This window comes from Pelophylax lessonae, assembly GCF_965119305.1.
Source record: "Pelophylax lessonae genome assembly, chromosome: 6".
NCBI lineage: Eukaryota > Metazoa > Chordata > Amphibia > Anura > Ranidae > Pelophylax > Pelophylax lessonae.
In genome coordinates this window covers 30,777,557-30,801,649 of record NC_138773.1, presented here as the reverse complement: position 1 = coordinate 30,801,649, position 24,093 = coordinate 30,777,557, and the positions used below count along the sequence as shown (strand labels likewise).

The 24,093-nt window shown below is 44.1% G+C and overlaps 1 protein-coding gene and 1 pseudogene across 2 annotated transcripts in view; one reads left to right on the top strand and one right to left on the bottom strand.

The window, feature by feature from the left end:
* The window catches only part of LOC309558517 (uncharacterized protein), a 251,846-nt gene that overhangs the window by 112,251 nt on the left and 115,502 nt on the right, over positions 1-24,093 (bottom strand). Inside the window, exons 8-12 of the mRNA XM_082261597.1 lie at positions 23,721-23,837; positions 11,550-11,710; positions 10,759-10,861; positions 3,667-3,777; positions 1,233-1,363 (exon numbers count right to left, since the gene is read on the bottom strand). Coding sequence (XP_082117723.1) covers positions 1,233-1,363; positions 3,667-3,777; positions 10,759-10,861; positions 11,550-11,710; positions 23,721-23,837 — 623 coding nt within the window. The remainder of the gene's footprint in view (positions 1-1,232; positions 1,364-3,666; positions 3,778-10,758; positions 10,862-11,549; positions 11,711-23,720; positions 23,838-24,093) is intronic.
* LOC309557650 lies at positions 16,507-23,046 on the top strand (annotated as a pseudogene). Its single transcript has 3 exons — positions 16,507-16,888; positions 20,371-21,089; positions 22,965-23,046. The product of its transcript is annotated as an uncharacterized misc_RNA (transcript).

Here is a 24,093-nt window from a genome sequence, read left to right as displayed (position 1 = left end):
AATTTAATCTCAAATACAGCTGTTCTGTGAAGCCCTCAGAGGTTTGATAGAGAGCCTTTGTGAAAAAACAGCATCATGAAGGCCAAGAAGCACACCAGACAGGTCTGGGATAATGTTGTTGAGAAGTTTAAAGCTGGGTTATGGGTAAAAAAACATCCCAAGCTTTGAACATCTCACGGAGCGCTGTTCAATCCATCATCTGAAAATGGAAAGAGTATGGCACATCTGCAAACCTACCAAGACATGGTTGTCCACCTAAACTGACCGGCCGGGTAAGGAGAGCATTCATCAGAGAAGCAGCCAAGAGGTAACTCTGGAGGAGCTGCAGAGATCCACAGCTCAGTTGGGGGGATCTCTCCACAGGACAACTATTAGTCGTGCTCTCCAGAAATCTGCCCTTTATGGAAGAGTGGTAAGAAGAAAGCCATTGGTGAAAGAAACCCATAAGAAGTCCCATTTACAGTATACGAGAAGCCATGAGGGATACATGGTAAACATGTGGAAGAAGGTGCTCTGGTCAGATGAGACCAAAATTGAACTTTTTGGCGTAAAGGCAAAACGCTATGTGTGGGGGGAAAACTAACACTGCCCATTACCCTGAACACACCATCCCCACTGTGAAACATGGTGGTGGTAGCATCGTGTTGTGGGGATGCTTTTCTTCAGCAGGGACTGGGAAGCTGGTCAGAGTTGATGGGAAGATGGATGGAGTCAAATACAGGGCAATCTTAGACGAAAACCTGTAAGAATCTGCAAAAGATGAGACTTGGGCAGAGGTTCACCTTCCAGCAGGACAGCGACCCGAAACATCCAGCCAGAGCTACAATGGAATGGTTTACATCAAAGCATATTCATGTGTTAGAATGGCCCAGTCAAAGTCCAGACCTAAATCCAATTGAAAATCTGTGGCAAGACTTGAAAATTGCTGTTCACAGACGCTCTCCATCCACTCTGGCCGAGCTTGAGATATTTTGCAAAGAAGAATGGGCAAAAATGTCCCTTTCTAGATGTGCAAAGCTGGTAGAGAGATCCCCAAAAAGACTTGCAGCTGTAATTGCAGGGAAAGGCAGATCTACAAAGTATTGACTCCGGGGGTACGCCACACTTTTCATATATTTGAAAAAAAAAAAAAATGTTAAAACCATTTATCATTTTCCTTCCACTTCATATGTGCCACTTTGTGTTGGTTTATCACATAAAAACCCAATAAAATACATTTAAGTTTTGATTACCACATAGATGATTTATAAAAGTAGTCGGACCTTCTTTTGTCGGGGTAAGGGACGGCTTCTTCTATTTCCTTGTATCCAGATTTCACTCCGTTAAACTTCTCAGACATATATGGGTCCAGAATATTCAACACCTGAAAAGAAGTGAAATCTTTGTCTTTACACATGGAGACAATAGAGGTCATTTTCAATAAATAATTATTTCATGATTGACCTACAGGGTCACTTTAAAACCCAACTGAACCTCCAGTTTAAACCAGCTAAATACCTCCCGGGTACATCAAAATAAAAGGTGTGCAAAGTCTTACACTTCATTTTCTTTAAAAAGCAGCCACAGCCTGAATAACAAAGCCTGTCCCCTGCCAGCAGCTGAAAAGATGAACCTTTGCTCTCTGTGTGGAAGCAGTGGTCTCTCTCCTGAGGTCCAACTTGCCCCCTGTTAAGTCAGACCCACAGCTCTGAAAATCAGTAATGCCAACACTCCCTGCTGATTGTAAAGCCATGGCTCTGACTCAGCATGTCCGGTGTCTGCAGAGAGACCGCTGCTTCTACACAGAGGGAAAGGGTTCTTCTCTGCTGCCAGGGGGCGGGCTTTTCTACTCGGACTATGGATGTTTTTTTTTAAAAGCAGATTGTAAGGCATTGTTAACCTTTTTAGAATATAAAAGTGCAGCGCTGAAAAGTGCAATAAGTAGAAAATGATATATCTTATCTAGTGTATTTCATAATATACTTTAACCACCTCTGGACCGAAAGGATTTGCCCCCCCCCCCCTTAATGACCAGGCCATATTTTGCGATTCGGCACCGCGTTACTTTAACAGACAATTGCGCGGTCGTGCGACGCTGTACCTAAATAGAATTGATGTCCTTTTTTTCCCCACAAAGAGCTTTCTTTTGGTGGTACTTGATCACCTGTGCGATTTCTAGTTTTTGCGCTAAAAACAAAAAAATGCGCAACAATTCTAAAAAAAACAAAAATCAAACAATATTTTTCATGTTCTGCTATATAACATTCCCAAAAAAAATTATAAAATCAAAAAAATGTACCATTTTAGGCCAATTTGTTTTCTGCTACATTTCTTTTTTTTATTTTTTTTAAACAAAATCGCAAATAGCGTATTTTGATTGGTTTGCACAAAAGTTATCGCGTCTACTAACAAAGGGAAATATTTTTGTCATTTTTATCAGATCGGACCCCTAACTGACATTTTTGACACTTTTGGGGGGACCAGTGATATTACTACGGTAATCAGTGCTAAAGATATGCACTGTTACTGTAATAATGACACTGGCAGGGAAGGGGTTAACACTATGGGTGATCAAGGGGTTAAATGTATACCCGGGGGCATGTTTCTAACTGTGGGGGGGCGTGGCTTGTGAAAGGATCATAGAGACCTGTGATCCTATATAGAAGGATCACAGGCGCTCTGTGATCATTTCAGAGAGAAGAACGCTCAGCTGTGTTTACAACATCCGACCGTCCTCTCTCAGCGGGGAGCGATCGCGGGTGTCAGGCGGCAATCGGAGCCCCCTGCCCGCTGCATCGGCTTCCCCGCTGATGAGCGGGGGGTGCGCTGGCCCCCTAGCTGCCTGCGCGTGACCGACGTATACCTATGGCGGTTAGCGCAGGAGCGGCTGCCTGCCGCAGTATACATTTTGCACAAACCAATCAATATACACTTCTTAGGATTTTTTTTTTTTTTTTACCAAAAATATGTAGCAGAATACATATTGACCTAAATTGATGAAGAAATTCGTTTTATTGGATATGTTTTGTAGCAGAAAGTAAAAAATATTGTTTTTTTCTGAAAATTGCCAGTATTTTTGGTTTATAGCGCAAAAAAATACACAGGTGATCAAATACCACCAAAAGAAAGCTCTATTTGGGGGGGAAAGGCCAACATTTGTATTTGGGTACAGTGTCACACGACTGCGCAATTGTCAGTAAAAATAACTCAGTTATGCCGTACAGTATTGTATAAATTGGCTGGTCAAATCTTCGAGGCCAAACACTGACTGGGGCTCCTTTCTATAAAACTTGGAGTTGGGTTTTAAGAATTAATGGGGTTGATTTACTAAAGGCAAACAGATTGTGCACTTTGCACGTGCATTACTACCAGCACCCCCCCCCCCCCCCCCAGTACAATGCACTGCCGCTTTCCCACCAATGGAAAGACATGTATTGTACATGGAGTGGGAGGGGCATAGCTCTGACTTTGGAAACAGTCATTATTTGCATATTGAGCGTCCCAGACTTGGAAGCCCCCAGGAGTGCTCAGCACAGTGAATAAAGGGGAGTGCAGGGGCCCATTTCCAAATTCTTACATCTGACTTTTTATCATGCCAGAATTATTGATCACTCACAAAGACAACAGCGATATCTCAGACAAGGCCGTATGCAAGACAAGGATAATACAAAGCTATTCAGTACTTACATCTGCAAAGACCTCAGTCATCTGTTCTGAACGGTCCTTGTAGTGAACTTCGATTTTGAGGGTGTAGGTGAAAAAAGCAAGGCAGCCTCCTGGCTTTAAGATCCGATCGACCTGAAATGATGACATCTACATTAATATATCAGCAAAAGTGTTCCCCTTCACTGAACAGATGAAATACTGATATATATATATCTATATATATATATATATATAGATATATATATAGATATATATATATATATATATATAGAGATAGACAGATAGATAGATAGATAGATAGATAGATAGATAGATAGATAGATAGATAGATAGATAGATAGATAGATAGATAGATAGATAGATAGATAGATAGATAGATAGATAGATAGATAGATAGATAGATAGATAGATAGATAGATAGATAGATATATCTACAGTGGGTACGGAAAGTATTCAGACCCCCTTAAATTTTTCACTCTTTGTTATATTGCAGCCATTTGTTAAAATCATTTAAGTTCATTCTTCTTCCTCATGAATGTACACATAGCACCCCATACTGACAGAAAAATATAGAATTGTTGACATTGTTGCAGATTTATTAAAAAAGAAAAACTGAAATATCACATGGTCCTAAGTATTCAGACCCTTTGCTGTGACACTCATATATTTAACTCAGGTGCTTTCCATTTCTTCTGATCATCCTTGAGATGGTTCTACACCTTCATTTGAGTCCAGCTGTGTTTGATTATACTGATTGGACTTGATTAGGAAAGCCACACACCTGTCTATATAAGACCTTCCAGATCACAATGCATGTCAGAGCAAATGAGAATCATGAGGTCAAAGGAACTGCCTGAAGAGCTCAGAGACAGAATTGTGGCAAGGCACAGATCTGGCCAAGGTTACAAAAAGATTTCTGCTGCACTTAAGGTTCCTAAGAGCACAGTGGCCTCCATAATCCTCAAATGGAAGACGTTTGGGACAACCAGAACCCTTCCTAGAGCTGGCCGTCCGGCCAAACTGAGCTATCGGGGGAGAAGAGCCTTGGTGAGAGAGGTAAAGAAGAACCCAAAGATCACTGTGGCTGAGCTCCAGAGATGCAGTCAGGAGATGGGAGAAAGTTGTAGAAAGTCAACCATCACTGCAGCCCTCCACCAGTCGGGGCTTTATGGCAGAGTGGCCCGACGGAAGCCTCTCCTCAGTGTAAGACACATGAAAGCCCGCATGGAGTTTGCTAAAAAACACCTGAAGGACTCCAAGATGGTGAGAAATAAGATTCTCTGGTCTGATGAGACCAAAATAGAACTTTTTGGCCTTAATTCTAAGCGGTATGTGTGGAGAAAAACAGGCACTGCTCATCACCTGTCCAATACAGTCCCAACAGTGATGCATGGTGGTGGCAGCATCATGCTGTGGGGGTGTTTTTCAGCTGCAGGGACAGGACGACTGGTTGCAATCGAGGGAAAGATGAATGCGGCCAAGTACAGGGATATCCTGGACAAAAACCTTCTCCAGAGTGCTCTGGACCTCAGACTGGGCCGAAGGTTTACCTTCCAACAAGACAATGACCCTAAGCACACAGCTAAAATAACGAAGGAGTGGCTTCACAACAACTCCGTGACTGTTCTTGAATGGCCCAGCCAGAGCCCTGACTTAAACCCCATTGAGCATCTCTGGAGAGACCTAAAAATGGCTGTCCACCAACGTTTACCATCCAACCTGACAGAACTTGAGAGGATCTGCAAGGAGGAATGGCAGAGGATCCCCAAATCCAGGTGTGAAAGACTTGTTGCATCTTTCCCAAAAAGACTCCTGGCTGTATTAGATCAAAAGGGGGCTTCTACTAAATACTGAGCAAAGGGTCTGAATACTTAGGACCATGTGATATTTCAGTTTTTCTTTTTTAATAAATCTGCAACAATGTCAACAATTCTGTGTTTTTCTGTCAGTATGGGGTGCTATGTGTACATTCATGAGGCAGAAGAATGAACCTAAATGATTTTAGCAAATGGCTGCAATATAACAAAGAGTGAAAAATTTAAGGGGGTCTGAATACTTTCCGTACCCACTGTATATATAAATGTATATTCTAGCATACAGAGTTCAGTGATTTGGGGAATACAATATATAGCACAGTGTATAGAGTGCAGAGGTTTGATGTATGTAATATAAAGCACAGGGTATAGAATGTCGCAGTTCAGTGTATGTAATATATAGCACAGTGTATAGAATGTAGCAGTTCAGGGTATGTAATATATAGCACAGTGTTTAGAGTGCAGAGGTTTGGTGTATGTAATATATAGCACAGGGTATAGAGTGTAGCAGTTCAGTGTATGTAATATATAGCACAGTGTATAGAGTGCAGAGGTTTGGTGTATGTAATATATAGCACAGGGTATAGAGTGTAGCAGTTAAGTGTATATTATACATGCCGCAGCGGTCCCCAACCTTTTTGGCACCAGGGACCGATTTAATACCAGCCAATTTTCCCAGGGACCGGGGGGGGGGGGATTGATTGTGAGGGTGATTGAGGGGTCTTGGGGGGAGGGGTTATTCATGGAGTCTGTCGTCATCACCCCATTTACAGCACAGTCCCCCCTTTATATCAGTGTTCTCAGTTCCCTCCCCTTCACATCAAAGCCCCCGTTTATGTGTAACGGGGACTGCTCTGTAATATAAAGGGGGGCTGTGATATAAAGAGTACTGCACTGTAAAGGGGGCTCTGTAAAAAAAAGGGGACTGCACTGTAAAGGGGCACTGTGATATAAAGGGGGCTGTACTGTAAAGGGGCACTGTGATGTAAAGGGGGCTCTGTAATAGAAAAGGGGACTGCACTGTAAAGGGGGCACTGATGGGGGGGCTGTGATGTAAAGGGGGGCACTGTAACCTTTGCCTTTACAGTGCAGCCCCCTTTATATTACAGAACCCCTAGCAATCACAGTGCCCCTGCAGTCTGCCCCCCCCCCCCCTTCCCTTTTCTCTCTAACATCACACATCCCCATTCTAATGTCTGCACAGGGATCGGATTCTACTTCTTGCTCAGAAATCCTCAATCTGCACACAAATCCAAGAAACCATCTGTGCTGGAAGTGTAAAAAAGGCCGCTGGGTACAACTGTTCACATTTGATCCTGCCCACTACTACAGCCATTCTGGAAGGAGGTCAGACAGATCACTCAGACACTCAGAAATTTACAGACTTTAGTGTTCACGGTTGCCCAGCGTTCTTCCTTCTGCCCCATTCCTCAATACTTCTCATGATATACAAGAAATCAGTTCCTTCCCACCTCCTAAATGTTGCAAAGGCCCCTGAAATGGTCATCTCCCGGCTCCCCATCCGCCCGCCAATGTTATTCTATCAGCAGGGCAGGGGACGGGGGAGAATCTCTCCATTCCGATCTGCAGCTCGCTTCCACCCCTGCCCTGCTGATTGAATGACATCGGGCAGGCGAGGGAGCCGGGAGAGGACAAAGACATGGCCACACAGCAGGGGGTGAGGAGCGACTGCGTCCTGTGAACGCCCTGTGCAGACCACGGTCTCTGCTCATCTCCTGCTGTGCGGCCTGATCACCAGGGGTTGGGGGACCCGATATACAGTGTATAGAGTGGAGTGGTTCAGTGTATGGAATGTATAGCACATGGTATATAGAGATGTCGCGAACATAAAATTTTATGTTCGCGAACGGCGAACGCGAACTTCCGCAAATGTTCGCGAACGGGCGAACCGGGCGAACCGCCATAGACTTCAATAGGCAGGCGAATTTTAAAACCCACAGGGACTCTTTCTGGCCACAATAGTGATGGAAAAGTTGTTTCAAGGGGACTAACACCTGGACTGTGGCATGCCGGAGGGAGATCCATGGCAAAACTCCCATGGAAAATTACGTAGTTGACGCAAAGTCTGGTTTTATTCCATAAAGGGCATAAATCACCTAACATTCCTAAATTGTTTGGAATAACGTGCTTTAAATCATCCAGTGTGTGAATACGATCAGGTATGATGTATTGATCAGGTGGTGTAAGGGTTACGCCCGCTTCACAGTGACAGACCAAACTCTGACAGACCAAACTCCCCGTTTAACGCACCGCAAACAACCGCAAACAGTCCATTTGCAGTGGGCACAGTACAGTCTGTGGGCCTGACACGCAATTATATTACAGAGGTAAAATTTAATTAATTTTTTATCTGCAAGGTGCTGTGCCACCCTATATGAGTGGTGGGCAGTGGGCACAGTACGGTCTGTGGGCCTGACACTCACTGGCAGGCAACTGCAATTATATTACAGAGGTAAAATTAAATTTGTTTTTTTATCTGCAAGGTGCTGTGCCACCCTATATGAGTGGTGGGCAGTGGGCACAGTACAGTCTGTGGGCCTGACACTCACTGGCAGGCAACTGCAATTATATTAGAGGAAAAATTATTTAATATCACTACTTGTACTAAATTAATAGACGATGTTGTAAACCACTGCGCTTTAGGAAATACAGGTAAGACAAACCTGACAGAATAACACACATAACACAAATTGCTGCTACTTAAATGAGTAAATATAATAAAAAATAAAATTCATCCAGAAAAAACAGGAACTGGCTTTTTCATTCGAATTTCAGTAGCGCAGGGATGGTGATAACCTCTTACCAAATAAATAGGATGATAACATATACCAAAATATATGAATCAGATGTGATAAATATAAGCATAAAATCATAAATACATAAAAGCATGAAATCACATCAATAGGAGTCCATAAAGTCCATAGGTATAAAGTGCATAGAGCAATGAAAGTGCAAACATGAAGGATCACAGGTGCGACTTATGGGGACCACCCTTGCCTGCCACCACCACACAGTGCCGGGAGAAGTATCTGAAATTCAGACTCACCAGATGCCTATGCCTAACCACTCTCATGGACTAGCCAACAACAGCATATAGTAAAATCAGGTTTCCTCCAGATCTCTAATTTGTGCTGCAAAGACTCCTCTGGAAGATTTCCTGGTAAATTTATAGTGAGTCTGAATTTCAGCCAGTTCCTGTTTTTTTTTGGATGAATTTAATTTTTTATTATAGGAAAAATTAAATAAATGTTTTATCTGCAAGGTGCTGTGCCACCCTATATGAGTGGTGGGCAGTGGGCACAGTACAGTCTGTGGACCTGACATTCACTGGCAGGCAACTGCAATTATATTACAGAGGAAAAATTAAATGAATGTTTTATCTGCAAGGTTCTGTGCCACCCTATATGAGTGGTGGGCAGTGGGCACAGTACAGTCTGTGTACCTGACACTCACTGGCAGGCAACTGCAATTATATTACAGAGGAAAAATTAAATGCATTTTTTCATCTGCAAGGTGCTGTGCCACCCTATATGAGTGGTGGGCAGTGGGCACAGTACAGTCTGTGGGCCTGACACTCACTGGCAGGCAACTGCAATTATATTACAGAGGTAAAATTAAATGAATTTTTTCATCTGCAAGGTGCTGTGCCACCCTATATGAGTGGTGGGCAGTGGGCACAGTATGGTCTGTGGGCCTGACACTCACTGGAGGCAACTGCAATTATATTACAGAGAAAAAATGAAATGACTTTTTTATCTGCAAGGTGCTGTGCCACCCTAAATGAGTGGTGGGCAGTGGGCACAGTACAGTCTGTGGACCTGACACTCATTGGCAGGCAACTGCAATTATATTACAGAGGAAAAATTAAATGAATTTTTTATCTGCAAGGTGTTGTGCCACCCTATATAAGTGGTGGGCACAGTTCAGTCAGTGGGCCTGACACACACTGGCAGGCAACTGCAATTATATTAAAGGGTAAAAATGAAATTACTTTTTTATCTGCAAGGTACCGTGCCAACCGATATGAGTGGTTTGCACACAGTACAGTCTGTATATATAGAAAAAAATAAATAAAAGCAGACTGATATACCAGCCCTAAAAAGGGCTTTTTGGGGTGCTGTCAGGATGCCGTCCTTACAACAGGAGTGGACACAGAACACTGGCCTAGCTAATGATTTCCCTATTAATTCAGCAGCAGCACTCTCCCTGCTCTAACTAACTCTGCAGCTTCAGAATGAATCTAAGATGGATGCTGTCCTTGCTTTTTTATAGGAGGTGGGAGGGTCTGGGAGGGAGGGTATGCTGATTGGCTGGAATGTGTCTGCTGACTGTGAGGTACAGGGTCAAAGTTTGCTCAATGATGATGTATAGGGGGCGGACCCACCGAGGAGAACGTGAACAAGCGATGTTCGCCGGGAACTGTTCGCCGGCGAATAGTTCGGGACATCTCTAATGGTATAGAGCAGTGATGGCAAACCTTGGCACCCCAGATGTTTTGGAACTACATTTCCCATGATGCTCAACTACACTGCAGAGTGCATGAGCATCATGGAAAATGTAGTTCCAAAACATCTGGGGTGCCAAGGTTCGCCATCACTGGTATAGAGTGTAGCGGTTCAGTGTATGGAATGTATAGCACGGTGTACAGAGTGCAGCTCTTCATTCGTTTGTTCAATGATTCCAAACATATTTTCTTACAAGCAACCCGTATCCTCCTTCACCACCTATATACCAGCCCAGAAATCCGCTCTTGATCCACTGACAGCGCATACTGAAAACTCCCACCAGAAGTCACGCCCCTAAAATGTTACACCCATCACATGACCTATATAAGCCCTGTGATGGGTAAAAAGCATTAGAGCATGGCTTCCAGCAGGAATTTTCAGTGTGTGCTGTCAATGTATTAAACAGCAGTGGAGCAGAGGCTTTTGGTGTGCAGCCTGTCTTAATGGGGTTTTAGTTTGATGTATGTATTGCATTGCACAGTAAGCTGATTGCAGTGATCCAATGTAGGCAATATGCAGCACAGCATACATATAACAGTTTAGGCTATGCAAGTTAAACCATAATGTACACGGTACAGTATGTAGCGCACAAAATGCATAAATTGTACAGCTGTCTGCAGTATTCAACATGCAGCACATTTCTCAGGAGTCCAGATTATGTTAGCATGCAGCACAGTGTACAGAATGCAGCAGTCAGGTTATGTAACGTACAGCACATTTTACAAGGTGCAGCAGTCAGAAACAATGAAACAAGACTCCTCATTTTTTTTTACCTCTTTTAGAAATGGCCCAAGGTCAAGCCAATGGACAGCAGCGCTCCCTGTTATTAGATCCACAGAGGTGTCACCAACCGGCATCTCTTCAGCTGGACAGACACTGCAGAAATGATAGGTTAGACTTTTAGTGACACCATCTGGTTGGATTGAAAGCCCAACCCTGGGCACTGTGCTTCTGACTTTTCTGCCTCATCCATGCCCAGATGACAAAACCACCCAATGAATCCTTCACCAGACATGCTCCAATCACATTCACCCTGTTTACATTGGAATGAATGTGTACCAGGCCAATGCAGCAGCCAGTAAGCCACCAACAATGTCACATATACAGTAGCTGTACAGGTAAACTTCACCCCTAGGAGTTCCTCCCTAGTGGTGAACTGTTTTTACTACACACTAGAAGGACTACATTTATTTATTTTTTACAAATGTAAACCAAAAAACAGCATGCCCCCCCATTTCCCAACTATATCCTTTAGGAATACCCACCAGCCACCCCAACAATGTTTTTTAGGAATACCCACCAATTACCCCAACAATGTTCTTTACAAATACCCACCAGTCACCTACCAACAATGTCCTTTAGGAATACCCACCATTTACCCTAACATCCCCCAACAATGTCCTTTAGGAATACCCACCATTGACCCTAACATCCCCCAACAATGTCCTTTAGGAATACCCACCAGTTACTGCAGCACTATGGAACACTTTGCATGGTAAACTTTTAGCCCAAAGGAGGTCTGTCTAGATCAGGAAAGGAGCTACTTGGTTGGGTGTGTCCCCACCTGTATGTGACATTGAGTGACCCCGTGGCTTTCTTGGCCTCCTCTATCTGAGCCTCACTGATGTCGATTCCGAGAACTTTCTTGAAGTACGGAGAAAGAATTTTTGTGTTCTGCCCCGATCCACAGCCAACGTCCACAGCAAAACCATACGGTTTGTGTAACTAGGAAGACAAAAACATCTTCAAAATACATCACAAGGACACCAGTGTTATTTTCAGTTTAACCTCTTGCTGCCCACCTCATGCATATGTGTGGCTGCAAAAAGGGTGGGCTTTAAAGCCCTCATACTGCACATAGGAGTCCATGGAAATCCAAGATTTCTGTGCTGAGAGCACGCTCACTGCATGCCCACAGCACAGTCATAGCCATAGCATATCCAACTCTCCATCTCTAGTCCCGATTGAAAGCTGGTGGGACCGGAAGCAAATCACAGCGGTCACGTGATTATGAACTTTGGCCCCCCCGCCCCAGCAAAAAAGACCCATTTAAAGAGATGCTGGGTGGGAAGGGGTTACATTTATAATGTCATAACAATGATATGATATTGTTTATTTGGCTGAAAATGATAACAAAATTTTATTTCTTGCTATTGTCACCAATAACTTAACCTTTGTCATTATTTAACCACTTTACCACCGGAGGATTTTGCTGTCTTACATCTGGGCCACTTTTTGCGATTCGGCACTGTGCGACTTTAACTGACAATTGCGCGGTCATGCAATGCCGTACCCAAACAAAATTTACGTCCTTTCTTTCCCACAAACAGAGCTTTCTTTTGGTGGTATTTGATCCCCTGTGCGATTTTTACTTTTTGCGCTATAAACAAAAAAAGAGCGACAATTTTGAAAAAATAACAATATTTTTCACATTTTTTTATATGAAATCCCCCCCCCCCCCCCCAAAAATGTAAAAATCTAAATTTTTTATCATTTTAGGCCAATTTGTTTTCTGCTACATATTTATGGTAAAAAAAAATCACAATAAGCTTATTTTGATTGGTTTGCGCAAAAGTTATTGCGTTTACTAACTAAGGGAAAGATTTCTGTCGTTTTTGGTGTTTTTTTTTTAACGAGTAATGGCGGGGATCTGCAATTTTTTTTGCGGGACTGCGACATTGCGGCGGACAGATCGGACCCTTGACTGACATTTTTGACACTTTTGGGGGTACCAGTGACATTACTACAGTAATCAGTGCTATAAATATGCACCTTTACTGTAAAAATGACACTGGCAGGGAAGGGGTTAATTTTATTGGAGAGGAAGGGGTTAACGTATGCCTGGTGCTTACTAACATGTGTGGGGGGAGGGGACTGAGTGACACAGGGACAGATCGCAGGTTCAGCTATGCTGAATCCTGCAATCTGACCCTGCCTGTCACTTAGGAGATCCGCCCGCTTTGTTTACACAAGCGGGCGGATCTCCACACTCGATTCCCCGACGATCGGGGAAGAGCAGCGGTGATCACCGCCTCTCCTCCCCTGGCCCGACTCCCGCTGTGACCGAATACAGCGGGAGCGAGCCTCCGGCGGCGCGCGCGTGCCGCCGAGAGAGGGGAATGTCTGGCGACGTAGGTCTACGTCGCCAGATGTTATCGAGCCACTTTGCCGCAGTAGAGCTCTAGTGAGCAGCGGTAAAGTGGTTAAAATGGACCTTCACCCAAAAGTAAAAATCATCTTCTCATCCTCTTCCTCACTCCCTACCCTGCCAGAATGGTTTCTTTTTTTTTTTTCTGGGAGCGGGTACCATTTTTTGACAGGCCTAGGTGAGAACTATGCAACTTGGCATCACATGTCCCAGGAGCCCGCGGGACCAGCTTTACAGCGCCTCACAATCTCTCACATGCGCAGTCGGGAGCAGGCTGTGATTTCCTGAGGAAGTCAGTCGGCTCCCAACTTCAAGTTGGTGGCATCAGGGTCCCGTAACTGAGAACTGGCTGTGGGAGGAAAGTGCTGGACTCCAGGGACTGGTAAATATCTTGATCGTGCCACACACACACGATAAAAAAAGAATTGTATCATTGTACACAGGGCGTGTGTAGCACATGCAGTCTCTCTGCCCTGATTCTGGTACCCCCCTTCCCCCAGTATACAGCAAATGTTGGCTTTTATCAAAGCCAGCATTACTGTATACTCAGAGGAGGTGTCAGCAGCTCTAGCTGTCAAAAAATCAGTCTGAATCAGTATTTATAAATAACACTGCTCAGATGTAAATATACAAAGATACAAATTAACATAATATTTTTGTATCATTCTATTCATTCATCTGCAGATCAAAGTGATGAAACTTCAATCTGTAGATGTCAGTTAACGCAATCTGACAGGTAAATTTTTTTTCTTTAAATGAAATGTTCTTTTGTTTAACCACTTAAGCTTTGGAAGATTTTACCCCCTTCCTGACCAGGGCCTATTTTACGATTCGGCACTGCGTGATTTTAACGGACAATTGCACGGTTGTGTGACGCTGTACCCAAGTGAAATTGACGTCCTTTTTTTCCCAGAAACAGAGCTTTCTTTTGGTGGTATTTGATGACCTGTGCAATTTTTTGATCATGCGCTATAAACAAAAAAAGAGCGACAATTTTGCAAAAATAACAATATTTTTCACATTTTTTTATATGAAATTCCCCCCAAAAAATGTAAAAAATCTAAATTTTAACATTTTAGGCCAATTTTTTTCTTTTACCATATGTTTGGTAAAAAAAAAAAAATCGCAAAAAGCGTATTTTGATTGGTTTGCGCAAAAGTTATTGCGTTTACTAACTAAGGGAAAGATTTTTGTTATTTCTATTGTTTTTTTTAACGAGTAATGGCGGCAATCTGTGATTTTTTTTTGTGGGACTGCGACATTGCGGTGGACAGATCGGACCCTTGACTGACATTTTTGACCCTTTTGGGGGTACCAGTGACATTACTACAATAATCAGTGCTATACATATGCACTGTTACTGTAAAAATGACACTGGCAGTAAAGGGGTTAACTTTATTTGAGAGGGAGGGGTTAAGGGTGTCCCTAGGGGCGTGATTCTAACTGTGATTGGATGTGGCTGTGTGTGTAACAGCAGAGATCTACGGTCCTACATAGCAGGACCGTATGATCTGTGCTGTTACACAGGGGAGAATGACAGCCGGCTTTGTTTACACTAGCCGCCTGCCTTTCTCCCGCTGTACCGGGGGATCGCGAGTGAGCGGCGGACTACAGGAGTTGGAGATCTACATTTAAGGTGGTAACCAAGAACTTGGATATTGAACCTCTGTCTAAAATCGAAAATCGAAAATCTGTCTACATTTATAACTTTAAAGCAGGCCTTGATGCTGCCTGGGAACGTCTAGAACAAGACTATGGGAGCCCCGAAGTCATTGAATCTGCCTTATTCCAGAGACTAAACGACTTTCCTAAGATCTCTGTTAAGGACAATCATAAGCTTAGAGAGTTAGGTGACCTCATTCATGAACTTGAAATTGCTAAGTTAGATCCTAGTTTACCAGGTCTTGGCTATTTAGACACTGCTCAGGGCGTAAATCCTATTGTAGCAAAGTTGCCTAGTTATCTTCAGGGAAAGTGAACTAGTGTAGGATCAAAGTATAAGTATGAACATCGTGTTTCCTTCCCTCCCTTTTCTTATTTAGCAGAGTTCGTGCGGAAGGTTGCAAGATCCAAGAATGACCCAAGCTTCTTCTATCCAGATACAACCACCATTCCTTTAACTACTTCAAGGGGTATTGCCACCAACAGTAAATTCAAGGATTTAAGGCATCCTATTGCCGTGAGGAAGACCGCGATAGCATCCAACGTCTTAGCTACAGACATTAAAGCTAGCAATCTTAATCAACAGTGTCCTATTCATAATGCGCCACACTCTCTCTCCAAATGTCGTGCATTTAAGGACAAGCCTATTGAAGAACGCAAGTCATTTCTCAAAGAGCATAATATCGGTTTTAAGTGTTGTGCATCCTCCGATCATTTAGCTAGAGACTGTAAGATCGCCATCAGATGTTCTCTCTGTAACAGTGCCAAACATGTGGACGCTCTTCATTCAGACCTGTTCAAAAGGAAACCTTCACCCGGCAGCAACCCCAAGACTACATCAGATGATGGCAGGGAGAAAACTGAGCAATATGCCAACCCCATAACCACAAGGTGTACAGAGGTATGTGGAGAAGGGCTTCATAGCAAGTCTTGTAGCAAAATATGTCTTGTAAGGGTTTTTCCTGAAGGATGTCCTCAAAATTCCATAAAAATGTATGCCATACTCGATGATCAGGGCAATCGCTCATTGGCCAGTACAGAATTCTTTGACCTATTCAACATTCAAAGAGAGACCTGGTCCTATACCTTGCAGACATGTGCAGGAAAGATCAATACTTCTGGAAGAAGAGCCCATGGCTTCATAGTTGCGTCAGAATATGAGGACACGTTTCCTCTTCCAACTCTAATCAATTGTGGTCAGCTACCGAACAACAGAGAAGAAATCCCCACACCAGAGGTTGCACGTCATCACCCTCATTTGAGTCACATTGCTAACTACATTTCACCACTTAACAAGGATGTTAAGATTTTGATTCTACTAGGGAGAGACATTCCTAGAGTTCATAAAATAAGAGAGTTATGTAACGGTCCAGATGATGCTCCTCAGGCCCAGAAACTTGATCTTGGATGGGTTATTTTAGGAGAAGTCTGTTTAGATCAATCTCACAAGCTCTTGGATGTAGCTTCCTACAAAACTAATGTTACCTATCGATTGATGAAATGTCCATTGCACTATTATGTGAAGGAAAGATTTGATTTAAAAAATGAAGTTCCATATCAAGCACTCCAAAGTATTAACTGCAAGCTCACTTCTCAAAAGGACTTTGGTGATTCAGTGTACCAAGCGCTCAGTTCCAGGGAACCTCTTTAAATAACGTTCTTCTAACTGGTCAAACAACCTTATGGGAGTGTTGATGTAGTTCAGGAAGGAACCAATTGCCGTGACAGCTGACGTCCAACAGATGTTCCACTGTTTCATAGTCAAAGAGGACCACAGAAATTATCTCAGGTTCTTGTGGCACCGCAACAATGACATTAATGATCAGGTGATAGATTATCGCATGAGAGTCCATGTCTTTGGAAATAGTCCATCTCCTGCCGTGGCAACTTATGGACTGAGAAAAACAGCACAGGAAGGTGAAAGGGAATTCGGATCTGACACCAGGCAATTTGTTGAGAGAGATTTTTATGTAGACGATGGCCTGAAATCATTCTCAACACCCGAATAAGCCGTCAATTTGATAAAAAGGACCCAACAGCTCCTGTTGACTGCTAACTTGAGGCTTCATAAGATCGCATCTAATAGCAGCGAAGTAATGAGGGCTTTCAATCCAGAAGATCACGCTAAGGATTTGAAGGATTTGGACTTGGGAGTAGATTCCCTACCCATGCAAAGAAATCTCGGTCTTCTCTGGAATGTAACTTCAGACACATTCACCTTTCAGGTCTCTGACACTAAGAAGCCATTCACCAGACGTGCAGTTTTGTCAACTGTTAACAGCCTTTACGATCCCCTAGGCTTTATGACTCCAGTTACCGTCCAAGGGAGATTCATACTCCGTCAGCTTACTGAGAGGGTGACAGATTGGGATGCCCCTCTGCCAGTAGACCTGCTGCCTAAATGGGAGAAATGGAGAAACTCCTTGAAGGTACTGGAAGAACTTAATATCCCACGCTGCTATTCACCCACTTCAGTTTCAAGAAGTCTGAGAAAAGAGATTCACATCTTTTGTGATGCATCTACCGAAGCCATAGCGGCTATGGCTTATCTCAAGATCATAGATCCGTCCGGGAGACCAGGGCCGGCGTTAGGGGGGGCAAACTGGGCAACTGCCCAGGGCCCCGAATGTCCAGGGGCCCCGGGCCCCGTGTCACTGTCAGAGTCCCGGTGGGCCGCGGCGCTCAGATTCACAGACACTAGAAGACGTTCCGTTACTGCGGGCGGCCGCCGGCCGGTGTGTACTTGCCAGCTACACCGGCTCCGCGGCCAATCAGCCTTCTGCTCAGGGGGGGTGTGACCGTGTGAGTCACACCCCCCTGAGCAGAAGGCTGATTGGCCGCGGAGCCGGTCCGGAAGTCATGTAGTCAGCGTGTGTGTTCCTTCCCGCGGCCGCCGATGATCAGTGAAGCTGCAGCAGATAGGAGCTCCTTCAGCCCGACTTCTGGCTGCTCGCGGGGGGCGGCGGCAGGGAGAGAAGGTAACTGACTGCCTGCAGTGCAGCCCCGGCCATGTGTGCTGAATAGGAGGGGGTGGGGCGGCTCGGCTGCATATAGAGGATTTGATGTTTCCTTATGCCGCTGGATGGAGGGATGGATTCTTCTCCTCCCTTCTGCAGGCATTCTGCGGCTGCAGGAGAAATATGGAAATATCAATTTCTCTATATGCAGCCGAGCTGTCCCATCCCCCTCCTATTCAAATTCTTTTACTGTCCCCCCCAGTGATCTTAGCCCCCCCCCATGTTCTTAGCCCCCCCCACCCCCCCAGTGATCTTAGCCCCCCCATGTTCTTAGCCCCCCCAGTACTCTTTAGCCCCCCGCCCTGTGCTCCTTAGCCCCCCCGTGCTCTTCAAGTCCCCACAGTGCTTTTCATCTCCCCCTATGCTCTCTGGCTCCCCCAGTGCTCTCCACCCCCCTGTGCTCCCTGGCTCCCCCCTAAGTGATTTCCAGTGCTCCCCAGTCCCCCCCCCATGCTCTCCATCCCCCTGGATTTCCCTGGCCGCCACCCCCCCCTCCCCAGTGCTATCCCCACCACCCTGCGCCTTCCAACCCCCCTGCAATGCTTTCCAAACTCCCCCCCCTTAATTCTCTCCAGTCCCCCCCCCCTTGCCCTTCAGCTCCTCCAGTGCTATCTGCTTTCCCTGTGCTCTCCGGCCCCCCTAGTGTCCTTCTATCATGTCTGCAGTCTCTGACCTTCTCTTGTATCACATCCGCAGTCTCTGGACCATCTCCTGTACTACGTCTGCAGTCTCTGACCATCTCTTGTATCACGTCTGAAGTCTCTGACCAGCTCTTGTATCATGTCTGCAGTCTGACCAGCTCTTGTATCACGTCTGCAGTCTCTGACCATCTCTTGTATCGTCTCTGACCATCTCTTGTATCATGTCTGCACTCTCTGACCATCTACTGTATCACATCTGCAGTCTCTGACCATCTCTTGTATCGTCTCTGACCATATCTTGTATCACATCTGCACTCTCTGACCATCTACTGTATCATGTCTGTAGTCTCTGACCATCTCCTGTATCATGTCCTCAGTCTCTGACCATCTCCTGTATCATGTCCTCAGTCTCTGACCATCTCCTGCATCATGTCCTCAGTCTCTGACCATCTCCTGTATCATGTCCTCAGTCTCTAACCATCTCCTGCATCATGTCCTCAGTCTCTGACCATCTCCTGTATCATGTCCTCAGTCTCTGACCATCTCCTGTATCATGTCCTCAGTCTCTGACCATCTCCTGTATCATGTCCTCAGTCTCTGACCATCTCCTGTATCATGTCCTCAGTCTCTGACCATCTCCTGTATCATGTCCTCAGTCTCTGACCATCTCCTGTATCATGTCCTCAGTCTCTGACCATCTCCTGTATCATGTCCTCAGTCTCTGACCATCTCCTGTATCATGTCCTCAGTCTCTGACCATCTCCTGTATCATGTCCTCAGTCTCTGACCATCTCCTGTATCATGTCCTCAGTCTCTGACCATCTCTTGTATCATGTCCTCAGTCTCTGACCATCTCTTGTATCATGTCCTCAGTCTCTGACCATCTCTTGTATCATGTTTGCAGTCTCTGACCATCTCCTGTACTATGTCCAGCGGGAACACTCTGCAGCCACACCGCACAGCACACCCAAGGTAAGTGGAGGACTGGAGAGAGGAGTGACTTCTACTTAGGGATTTATTTTGCAGATAGGCTGGGCTGGCACTGGCAGCAACAATTTTATTCAAAGAAATCAGGATTTCTTCTGCAAATATACTGGCACTGGCAGCAACAATTGAATTAAAATCAGGATTTCTTTTGCAAATAGGCTGGCCTGGCACTGGCAGCCAGGCATAGTACTAGTCTAGTACTATGCCTGCCAGTGCCTTGTCTGATCTGATGATGTCACTGCCAGGCTATTTGCAGAAGAAATCCTTATTTTTTCTCATTTTTTTGATCATGTGTCATGATGACATTGGTTTTGGTAATTGTCTGACTCTGATGCCAGCCTATTTGCAGAAGAAATCCTCATTTGAATAAAATATTTGCTGCCAGTGCCAGCCTACCAGGGGCTGATCTGAGGTGTGAAGGTGCAGGAATTGGGGTGGTCTGAGGTGTGAAGGTGCAGGAATTGGGGTGGCCTGAGGTGTGAAGGTGCAGGAATTGGGGTGGCCTGAGGTGTGAAGGTGCAGGAATTGGGGTGGCCTGAGGTGTGAAGGTGCAGGAATTGGGGTGGCCTGAGGTGTGAAGGTGCAGGAATTGGGGTGGCCTGAGGTGTGAAGGTGCAGGAATTGGGGTGGTCTGAGGTGTGAAGGTGCAGAAATTGGGGTGGTCTGAGGTGTGAAGGTGCAGGAATTGGGGCTGTCTGAGGTGTGAAGGTGCAGGAATTGGGGTGATCTGATTTGTGAAGGTGCAAAGCTCACTTGATTTCTTATTTATTCTATTTAATGTTATTTAATTAAAGCATATTTTCATGTAGTTGTATGTTTTATTTGGCTAAATTGATTAAATGCGCCTATATTTTTGGTAGAATATAAAAAAATTTGGGGCCCCACTTTTAGGTTTGCCCAGGGCCACACTTTGTCTAAAACCGGCCCTGCGGGAGACCCCATGTCAGGTTTCTACTAGGAAAAGCCAAGTTAGCTCCAAAACCTGCTCACACTATCCCAAGATTAAAATTGTGTGGTGCAACCCTAGCTGTTGAAGTCGCAGAATTCCTGCAAAATGAAATAGACATTGAAATCGATCAGATTAAGTACTACAGTGACAGCAAGGTAGTGCTTGGTTATATATGCAACAGTGTGAGAAGGTTCTATGTGTATGTGGCTAACAAAGTAGAACAAATAAGGAAAAACAGTAGACCTGAACAATGGAACTATGTCCCGACTGGTTTGAATCCCGCAGACATTGCCACTAGGTCAGTGCCAGCAGTTGTCCTCACACAAACCATTTGGTTTTCAGGACCCAAGTTTTTAATGGACCAGTCTTCTACAAACTCAGAAGAAGATATCGATTTCCACCTGGAGGATCCGGATACTGATCCGGAAATATGGCCTGAAGTTGTAGCATTGAGTTTCAACATCTGTTCAAGAAGAAATTTGGAGGTAAGGCGTTTTGAACGTTTCTCTTCTTGGAAGAGGTTGGTGAAGACTATAGCAAGATTGAGTCATATTGCACAGATTTTCTGCAAATCGAATCAGACATCGTCTTGCCATGGATGGCACACCTGTAAGGAGTCACCCAATGCATTGGAGTATGAGAGGGCTGAGCTGTTCATCATACGTCGTGTGCAAGAAGAAGTCTTTGTGGAAGAGATTAAGTGCTTAAGAGGCCATGGACCAGTCCCAAAATGTAGCCCACTATTCACACTGAACCCAGTGATCGACAACGAAGGCATGCTTCGAGTCGGTGGACGACTGAAAAGGTCAAACCTGCTAGGGAAAGAACAGAACCCCTTGATAATACCAAGAAACCACCATTTGGGCACATTGATTATACAGCATTACCATGAGAGAGTCAAACATCAAGGAAGACACTACACAGAAGGTGAGGTCAGAATTGCAGGGTTCTGGATAGTTGGAGTGAAAAGGCAAATAGCTACGATCATTCACAACTGTGTTAAATGTCAGAAGTTAAGGGGTAGACAACAGATGGCTGACCTACCTGCAGACAGACTGAGTGAAGATACACCCTTTGCATATGTCGGAATCGATGTGTTTGGACCATGGACAGTAACGGCTAGAAGAAATCGTGGTGGTCAAGTCAACAGCAAAAGATGGGCTGTAATGTTCACTTGCTTAACTGTAAGAGCTGTGCATATTGAAGTAATCGAGTCAATGGACACTTCGAGCTTTATCAATGCTCTAAGGAGATTTCTTGCTCTAAGAGGTCCCGTGAAGATGTTGAGATCAGATTGTGGAACTAACTTTATTGGTGCTTGCAGAGAGTTACAGATCGACTGACAACAAGTTGGAAATTATTGATCTAGGCTGTATTTGAAAATTCAACCCACCACACGCTTCACACATGGGCGGAGCATGGGAACGTATGATTGGGATGGCAAGGCGCATACTGGATTCTATATTGCTTGATGCGAGTTCTTCACGTCTTACCCATTCAGTACTTACTACATTCCTTGCTGAGGTCGCAGCAATAATCAACTAAAGACCGTTGACCGCTGTATCCACAGACCCAGAATGTCTAACTGTTTTAACTCCAGCTACATTATTGAGCCGGAAAATTGGACAGATCCCAGCGCCAAAGAGCATCTTTGATGGAAAGGACATATAAACGTCAATAGAGATACGCTCAATACCTTGCAGATTGTTTCTGGGACAGATGGAGGAGGGAATACCTCATACTTCTCCAAGGACGTAAAAAGTGGCAAACCCAGAAGCCTAACTTAAAGGAAGGGGACCTGGTTCTTCTAAAAGACAAGCAAACTCACCGGATCCAGTGGCCAGTTGGAGTTATTACAAAGGCCATTGCTAGTGATGATGGAAAGGTCCGAAGTGTGGAATTCAGGATTGTAAAGGACGGGAGCCCAAAAACCTTCCTGAGACCAGTCACTGAGACAGTCCTAATTATGCCTGCTTCCAAAAATTCTGATTCAGTGTTATGTGAAGGAGTCACTTAGACCTCTAGTATAGTTAGCTTAGACTAGAGGGCTACATAGCATTCTACTGTATGCAATGTTAATTGTATGTTTATGGAAGATAATTGTGTAGTGGTATCTCACGATACCAAGCGGAGAGTGTGCTGCCACGCAGTTTTAACTGTCTAGCAGTTGATATTACATGTTATGTTATGCTATGTTATTGGTATCATCCTTGCACCCCTGCTGTTTCTGGCTAGTTGGTTGCTCCCACCCTCCTTTTCCCGCTGTAACTCAATTTTGTATAGTTGTTATGAAGAGACTGCAGAGTGTGGGGGCTGTGTAACTTTATTGGAAATTTACCTATGGAAAGCCTCTATGTTTATGCCTTTGATAACTTGAAGCATAAAGAAGCATTGGAGAACACCTCTGGAGTCTTTATTCATTGAGTAAACTATCTGTTAAAGCCATCATTCAACCTGCTGCACATACTTACAGACTGGGTCTACAAGAAGGTCACAGGTACAATCGATGCTGAGACAGAACAAACAATGTTACTTTGTATCTCTCTATACTGTGTAACTCTCTATTTTTATACAGCGGTAGCTTCTACATCTGCTGTATTTACACAGCAACTGGAATTTTCACAGCTAGGAATTGTAAAATGGTGGAAGAGGGGTAGGAGTGGGGAAGAAGGAAAGGACATACTACAAACCCACAATGTATTAGAAGTTTTTTTGGGTGTGTGTAGCACACGAAGGTGTCTATTTATTAAACAATCATTGGCTGAATGTCAAATTAGTGCAATTTTGGCTGTTATTTTCCAAATAGAACAATTCCAATAATAGTTAGCACCATCTAGTGGCCAAAATGTGGTATATTTTCTCATTTTAGAAAACTATACCACATTATAGCCACTAGATGGAGTTAACAAGCAAAGATAGATCTATTATAGAAATTACAGACGAAATTTGTGCGACTTGCACAATTGTGTATGACAATCATCCAAAGAATCGTTTTATTTAAAAGATTTCAGAAAATAAAAATATTTTTTTTTTTTGGTGTTCTGAATAAAGTGTGGAGAGTTCGACCCTCTGTCATGGTCTTCATTTTTACTATTGGCACCATTAATTGGAACAGGAAGTTGGGGGAAATCTCCCTATTGAGTCACAGACAGCAGTAAGAACCTGACAACGCCCCTGCCCTGCTCTGTCCAATAGAAAAAAGGTGTTGGCTGGACAACCCCTTAAATATTTGAGTGGCTGTGCTTATCTAAGCAAAATAATTCTGTTTTAAATGTTACAAGTGTCCTATTGTTTTTAGCTGCGTGTACAACAGACAGAAGCCGTCACTCACTCTTTCATCCACATAACTGAAGACAAGGTCTATTACTTCTTGTGATGGGTTAAACCTGAATTTTTGATAATACGACGCATGCTCCTTTCCTTCAAACAGCCGTGTCACCATTTTGGACTCCGATTAACACCTATAAGAATTAAAACAGAAGAAAAAATAAAAATACATACAGTATTAAACTTTCTGGACCGGAAGATTTCCCCCCTTAAAGACCAGGCCATTTTTTGCGATTCGGCACTGCAATACTTTAACTGACAATTGCGCGGTCGTGCGGCGCTGTACCAAAATAAAATGATGAGAATTTGATTTTTTTTTTCTATTGGGAATGTTTTATAGCAGAAAGTGAAAAAAATATATATATATTTTACTTTCT